General features: G+C 39.0%; 1 protein-coding gene across 1 annotated transcript; it reads right to left on the reverse strand.

Moving 5' to 3' along the window:
- Positions 1–6: 6 nt before the first annotated feature.
- Positions 7–5,656, reverse strand: LOC105560008 (fatty acid synthase-like; the record flags this gene model as incomplete). The annotated part of the gene is made up of 5 exons (XM_012008732.1): positions 5,525–5,656; positions 4,923–4,976; positions 3,012–3,172; positions 2,590–2,940; positions 7–2,381 (listed from the first exon to the last, which is right to left on the reverse strand). Coding segments are annotated over exons 3-5 (2,835 nt in total), but the record flags the coding sequence as incomplete, so codon positions are not given.
- Between the last annotated feature and the right edge of the window lie 2,168 nt (positions 5,657–7,824).

Below are 7,824 nucleotides of genomic sequence, written 5' to 3' on the forward strand. Positions count from 1 at the left end.
GGTCGCCCGCTGCAACTGCACATTCTCGAACACCACAGGCAATCGTTCGAAGTCAACGCCACGCAATTTCGCCAAAGTTTTCCATACCAGCAGCAAATAAGCAGTGGCTGGAAAAAGAATTCGTCCGTCTATCCGGTGCCCTGCTAGATACGCGTCCGTTTCTTTCGACAGATCTATCTGGACGTTACACTCTTCCGAACGTTTTGATACTTGTCGGAAATCAGCCACATCCCACGCGGCAGAGTGATCCCACCTGACGAGAGACCCGATCATCGGTGTCCCGCGACCGACGGGGAAGCTCGCCGACGGATACAATTTAGAAATGTCAGGTTGTGCACCGGCCATGTACAGTTTGCCCACGTTAGACAGTAGAAAAGTGAGATTGTCCGAATGTTTTCGCTTTTGCAGGCCGATATTGGTCACAGTTGGTGGCAACGATCTGCGCAAGATTGCCTGCAGTAAACAATGCGGCGCAATCTCGATCGTTATCGCGTTCTCCGGAATATGTGCAAGCGCTTCCTGAAAGAGTACAGGAGATAACAAATTGTTCACGTGATACGCGGCGGAGCTGAGCTGAGCAAGCGGACCACCCCATGCGGCCTCAGGTATAGAGCTAGAGATCCATCTGGCTGATCTCTGCTTCGGGCTCGGTATGATCTTCTCGAGTGACGCGCGTAATTTGGGCCCGGCCGAGGCGATATATTTACTGTGGAAGGCGAAGCCGGAACTTTTTAACATCCTGACGAAGATATCTTTGCTCCTCAGCATTTGTACGAACTTGTGCATGGAGTCAATCGGACCGGAAATAGTGACAGATTTGGCGGCGTTGTGACAAGCTGGAACGATATCGGGCGGGCACATCTTTTTGGCCTCCTCCCAGTTCAAACCAACTGCTGCCATGGCACCCGGCTCCAACTTGGAATCTACAATCGCTTTGCCTCTACAGTAAGCTGCCAGAACGGTCTGTTCCAGCGTAAATGCGCCGTCAACATAAGCACAACCCAGCTCTCCAACGGAGTGTCCAATTGTACCATCCGGATGTACGCCGATCAACGTTAAGATGTCCACTAGGGCAACTTGTATAGCTGTAATAGTCACGAAGGAATACAACACGTTCTCGTATGTTTCGTCCGTGGCATTCGCGATAATATTCATGAGGTCGATGCCGTGGGGCGTCAATGCATCAGCGCATCGCTGCAAACTGCGTTGAAAAGTTTCAATGCCGAACAACTGACGACCCATGCCTGGCCATTGCGTGCCCATGCCGGAAAATACGAACCAAATCGGGCGTCTCTCGTTGTAGCTCGCTACCTCGGTGACTTCACGCATACTATCTACGCCGAGTATCTCGTAACCACGAATCTTGTGACCGCGAATATTGTTATTGTGTATTGCGTGTAACAGTGAAAGAAACTCTTCATCTGTACGGTGCTCTTTCGCTTTGTCCAGTAAGGTATGCGCAGCTTCTTCCGTTCGACCTGAAACCGCGACCAATTTGGGCAAGAGTTCAGCGACGCTTAATAGCGGTGGTAATTTTGGTTTTGGATTGCTGCGCAGAAGGATGTGTGCATTTGCGCCGCCGAATCCGAACGAGTTGATGCCCACGAGACCACCGTTCCACGATGTGGCCTTGTCGACTACTCGAATACGTCCCTCGTTTAAGCCACGAATGTTTGGATTCGGAGTGTTGAAGTGCAAATTCGCGGGTATCACGCCCGCTTCCATTGCGATCAGCACTTTAGCTATCGAGCACAATCCACTTGCCGGTTCCGAATGCCCCATGTTGGACTTGACCGATCCGATCAGCAAAGGAGTCTTTCTATCTTTACAGAATAGTGCGTCGATAGAATTGACTTCCTCTGGATCGCCTACTTTGGTGCCGGTACCATGGGCTTCTATGTAGCTGACGTCTAAAGGATTAATTCCTGCCTCGCTGTAAATCTCGCGCATCAATCGATTCTGCATGTGACGATTGGGATACGTGACACCTTCAGATTTGTAGCCATCGGTGTTTGTCTTCGTGTGAACCACTGTGGCATACATCCTGCGCGCATCCGTCGCTTTTTGCAGGTATATTGCCACTACCGCCTCGGCCCTCACGTAACCGTCACCCGATGCATCGAACACTTTGCACTTGCCATCCTGGGAGAGCATATTCAGCCTATAAAATTGAAGCGATCTCTCGAGTGTCAATATAAGATTCGTTCCACCGACGATCGCAGCATCGCACTCGCCGTTGCGCATTGCGGCGACTGCCTGATGCATGCAGTACAAGGACGAGGAGCAAGCCGTGTCCACCGTGTAGCTGGGCCCATTAAAATCGAAGGAGAAGGAGATTCTGTTAGCGAACATTGATCTCGCACCCCCGAGCATTACATATCCTGCAAGCAGATGCAAGTTTTTCTTGTCAGCAGATATCGTGTGATTTCTTTTGCGGTGTAGCAGATATATTTGATAAACAGCAAAATGTGTACACCGATCAATTGCAAAACGCTACGTCTGCACCATCTTGCCCTATTGTTATAAGTAGACAGACTTTAAAATAATTGATTGAGAAGACAATCGGCATTGTTTTTTCATAATACGAACCGTTGGCGATATCTGCATTTTTAATCAATAAATCCTCCGTTTCTGTGAAAGCGGCACTCATGAACACTCCTGTACGCGATCCTCTTATGGTGGAAGGATTGACGCCAGCGTCAACTATCGCCTCGTATACGACTTCTAACAATATGCGAAGCTGTGGGTCCATTACGTGTGCTTGCTTGGGGTGTACCCCGAAAAAAGAAGTGTCAAAGCGGTCGATGTTGTTAATCCTGGCTGACTTGCCCGGTATCCCGTAGCTGTTCGTTGACCAACGCTTGTCATCAGTGACCATGTCCACTCCCTTCAGCAAATTCTCCTTAAACTCTTCGATATTAGACGACTTGGGCAGCCGGCCTGGAAAAACGTTCATTTCTTCAGTACGTTACGCTCTCATAACGATACAGCCATTCGCGACCAACAATTACCTGATATACCCGTGATGACGATGTCACCATCGACGGAACACGGTTCTCCATTTCCGATCGCAGACTCCCGCGTTACAGACCTGTTGACACTTTCGAATTCAACAGGCATCTTACCAAAGAAGATCGATATTGAACTCGTTTCGTCTCGTATGGATCTCTATCTGTAAAGATAGAACCAACTTGAGTCTTTACATTTGTAGACGTCTAGTTAGACCTACACGCATGGACGCGGCACATTTGAAAGGAGTATATTAATACAAATTAGAACACAAATGATAGATCTTTTGCTGCTTTTCTTAAGACGTAAGTATAAAAGTATTCAGAACGTTGAAATAGTCATTTAATACCAAAATTAAGTTCCCAACTTTATTATTTTCGAAAACTTGCGGTTGAGCAGTTCCGACACCATTGACGTCGATTCGACGTTAGTGCCCACATAACATCGAATATCCTATGTACTTATACGCATTTTTCCTCCATGACATGAAAAAATATTCTGTACGTGACATGTATATACATCTCATATACATAATTTGGACACATCATGTTTAAACTTCCGTACATTAATGTCCAAATATATTAAGATAAAAAACAAGTGCGCGATAAAATTTTATTCTAAATCTAAAGAATATAAAATGGAACTTAAACAATGTATGTATATTGTATGTATATGTATGTATATTGAAGATCGGAAGTATATACATCATGTACATAAGTTATACATATTATGTATATCTTTATTTGATGTTTATTTCATATGTGCATATACATTGCACATGGCATGTTACATTGCTGAATATATCTACAAATGTACATATTATGAGCATGCATGTATGTACATACATACATACATATTATGTATATTATATACATGTGTATGTACAAGCTATGTACATCCTATGTATACATATATGTGTATATCTTGTGTACGTACATATACCACATGTACCTGTAACGTGTAACAAAATTCTTATCCGTCGACGTGCAGATGTACGGCTATTGTACTAATAATATAAATTATTATATAGAATATTTCTTCCTAAATGAACGCGTCCGAGGCCACGTCGGCGTCCTCGAGAAAATTTTAATTTGGGTTGAACATATTCCTTTTATCATATTCAAAAACTCAACCTTAAATAATGCGATTTCCGAGAATAATGTAACTTTCAAAAGCACATAACTCCGAAAGTACCTAACGAAAATATACTTTATTATAATGTTTTGGAAAGCTGTTGAGATAAGCTATAAGAATATGCATTAAAAAACGGGTTTCCATTAAAAAATTTCAAGGTGATCTTTACGTGACCTTGAGGTAGCTTTTCGAAGTCATATTTGTATTACAATGTAATGCATTACTTGAAACCGTACAACTTTCATGTTTAACATTTTTCTCCATCTTACATATTTAAAAAGTTATTTAGAGTAACCTTGTAAGGATACATACAGACATACATACATACATACACACACACATACATACATACATACTGACATTTTTTCTAAATGTGTTTTATTGACGTTTTAGAACATTCTAAACATATTTTTAAAGAAAACTGGAAAAAAATTTTTTTCACGAAAACAAAGCTTCCTCTATGAGGAAGCAAAATGTATAAATCGTGTACACACCTAGGACTTGACATCCAAGGTATGTACTGTGTACTAAAAATTTATATGCACTGTATATCAAGATGTTTTGTGGGTGTTCTTACTGGGGAAAGAAAGTAAATACAAGGACAATTATAAAACAATTGTAAAATATAAAAATGAAATTTTATATTTTATAATTAATTTTATAATTTTGTTATATTTAAGTGAAAAATAATAGAAACCAGAAATAAATAAAATATGTTTGTTAGTTAACATCAATACAATATTTCTTAAACACTATAAAGATGTGTGTTATGTACTTACAAGCAAGAGGAAAGGCCCAGAAGATCCCACCGTTAGTCTGTTCAATCTGTGAATCTGTGAATCAAATAACGTTGAGCGCGGTTAAAACTTTAGTGGGTAACTGCGAATGCGGGCTGTTCGCACACCGCGGAAATGTCGTTGGTTCTTGATAATCTCAGATCCACAATTTGTTTACGATAATGTTTTTTCAAAGGCATTTCGATGGTTTAATTGATGTATTTAATAAACGTAAATATTTTAGAAATATTGTGCTGCAGGCAACACACGGGAATTATTATTGCTCAACATTGTCAAAGGTATGCTGTTTGAGATATTACGGACCTAATCTAAAACGATTGTGTTGGGAATACAAGACAGAATTACACCATATTCTCGTGACATACTTCGTATCTCGAATGTGCGCAATATACTTTTGCGATATCCTCTTATATTCTCAGAATGTATATACATCTACCATTACGGATTGCAGAAATATTATAAAAATTATTGATACAACATAATCAAATATACTCAAAGATGACAATTTTATAAAAAAAACCATTGAAGTAGAGGCTCCCAACTTTAAAAACATAGATAATTTTTATAATTCGAAAATACTTAACGTTATTGATCAGTTTTCACAGCACGTTTTATATTACGGCTAACAGCAATTTTAATGCGAAGTCCTTTCATGTCTTTCTAGCATTTGTGTGAACCACGTGTTATTAAATTAGAACGTTCATGATGTATAATATATATATTGTGTTATCTTAGCTTTATTATCATAATTTTGATAACGAATGCAGGTAAACCTTACATTTTATTATGCAGATATCGATATTATTTTTTTAACAATCTGTGCTCTCTTGACGTTTCCGTATCACATTTTTCAGCAATAAAGTATTTTTTAATTAAAGGATACCTGTCAAGGAATAACTCACAATATCAGGTTGTTTTTCTTTGATACAATAAACTGAAACGTTAAAAAAATGTCGGACTATAAAAGCAAAATTATCGTGTCATTCTGTCATGTGTCACGTATCTTATGCATATATATACATACTATATGTAAATGTATAGATATATGTAAATATATAGATATACATGCGTAAAATACATGAAACATTACAAGAGATACGATAAAGATGTCATTTTATTCGTTCAATAAATTACAATATTAGAACTGTTCAAGAGAATAATTAATGTTATTACTATGCTCAAATGTTATCTATATACCATGAAAAAGGTTTTTAGCATACACTAGGCACCAAATCAATCTACATAATATACGCACAACAATGTGGCTACTACTTTTACATGTGCAGTAATATTCTTTAATAGCGTTTCTACCTTCACCATTATATTCTGCTATAATGCAATGTTCGAAATATGTTCTCGATTAAACAGAATTAATCGTTAATTTAATCAATACCTACAAGTCCGTAGAATGATACGCAAAACGTAGTAACAGTTACGAACAAAGTAATGTAAAATATTAATAAGTACAGAATTTACAATTTCGTAGACGGGACAACGGATTCTCAACGTTCGTAGTTGTTTTTCTCTCGGTGCGGTGACGTATGATGTTTTCGCGTGCCATCGTGTACCTGAAGGTCGCCGCGCTCTCACTCGCTCGCCGAATGTTGTGCCGGCAGGCAGCAGCGAGAGTCGCTCTGTGCGTGTTATTACTTTCGCTTATTACTTTTGCGTTATCGGTTTCCAAGACTCGATCGCATAAATGCAGGCCGATAAAACGCTATTGATTTGGACACCTTTATCAGTAACAAGTAACGTTCCTCGGTTAATTATCAAGTTTCTACAACTTGTAATGAGAAACGACTTACAAGTTGTGGCGACGGCTCTTTATCAACGTATCTCTTTATCAACTCATCTAAAATATGAATGTAAACCGTGGTACTTTGTCGCAGTTACATCTCGTGTACGCACCGCGCTTTTAATTATCTATCGGTTTCGTGTAATCTGTTCCATTTTCGGGAAAAAGAGAGAAATTTGTGCGACTTCGGCGCTGTAATTCGCTCTGTCGTTCTTCGCAACTCGAACAGGCCGTAAAGAAAGTCGCTTATTGCACGTTGCAAACTAATAACTACTTCTTTACCGCAGATTATGCTTCCGATGCTTGCTTTGCGTTTTATATCGCCAATTCAAAAATGATTTATCCCAATATTCTTCCGAATCAAAAATGCAAGTGGTTAGTTTGAGTAATTTATATGACAGAAAGTCACGCTATATTTGTTAATACTATTTCGTGCGTTTCGCGGTATTTCACATCGCGTACGGGAGTGCCCGAAATTTCGCGCGATCGATGATTTTTGCGAGTGAGTGTTGTGTGAGTGCAACAAGGATATCTGAGAGGAGGAAGAGGCCAAGGAGGCATCGGGCAACGGCGGAGAAATCGTAAGGTGAGTGTTTTACATTTGTATTTGCTACTTGTGCAAAATAAAGCATTTGTTCTCTGTTTTTATTTTATTTATTCAAATTATTTGAACGCGGGTTCGAATAAGTGTTAGAGACAAAACCATACGTATAAAATTTTGTGAGCTTATATGTAAAAGAAAGACTTTTTCAGTATTCTATAGTTATTTAATAAATACTTATTTAAAAAATGTAAAATATAAAGTAAGTTTAATACAATAATTTCGATTTTATAAGTACTAGAACAACACAAGCGCGCGCCATTGTTCTTCCACATTATATTAGAACATTAAAATATTATATTGCGCACGCCAAATAACATTATTATCTTCTTTTTAGTTTTCTATCATTTTTACTAAATTTCACTTTTAGTCACTATATCACTATCATTTTCATTCATTCTACATATGTATATCACGTTCCTTTTAAATAAATCTCAAAATCTGGCTTATTCAAAATTATTCTCTCTTATCCTGATAATTTTTATTTA

Source organism: Vollenhovia emeryi, unplaced genomic scaffold (assembly GCF_000949405.1).
Source record: "Vollenhovia emeryi isolate VEMERY1.0 unplaced genomic scaffold, V.emery_V1.0 DF939245.1, whole genome shotgun sequence".
NCBI lineage: Eukaryota > Metazoa > Arthropoda > Insecta > Hymenoptera > Formicidae > Vollenhovia > Vollenhovia emeryi.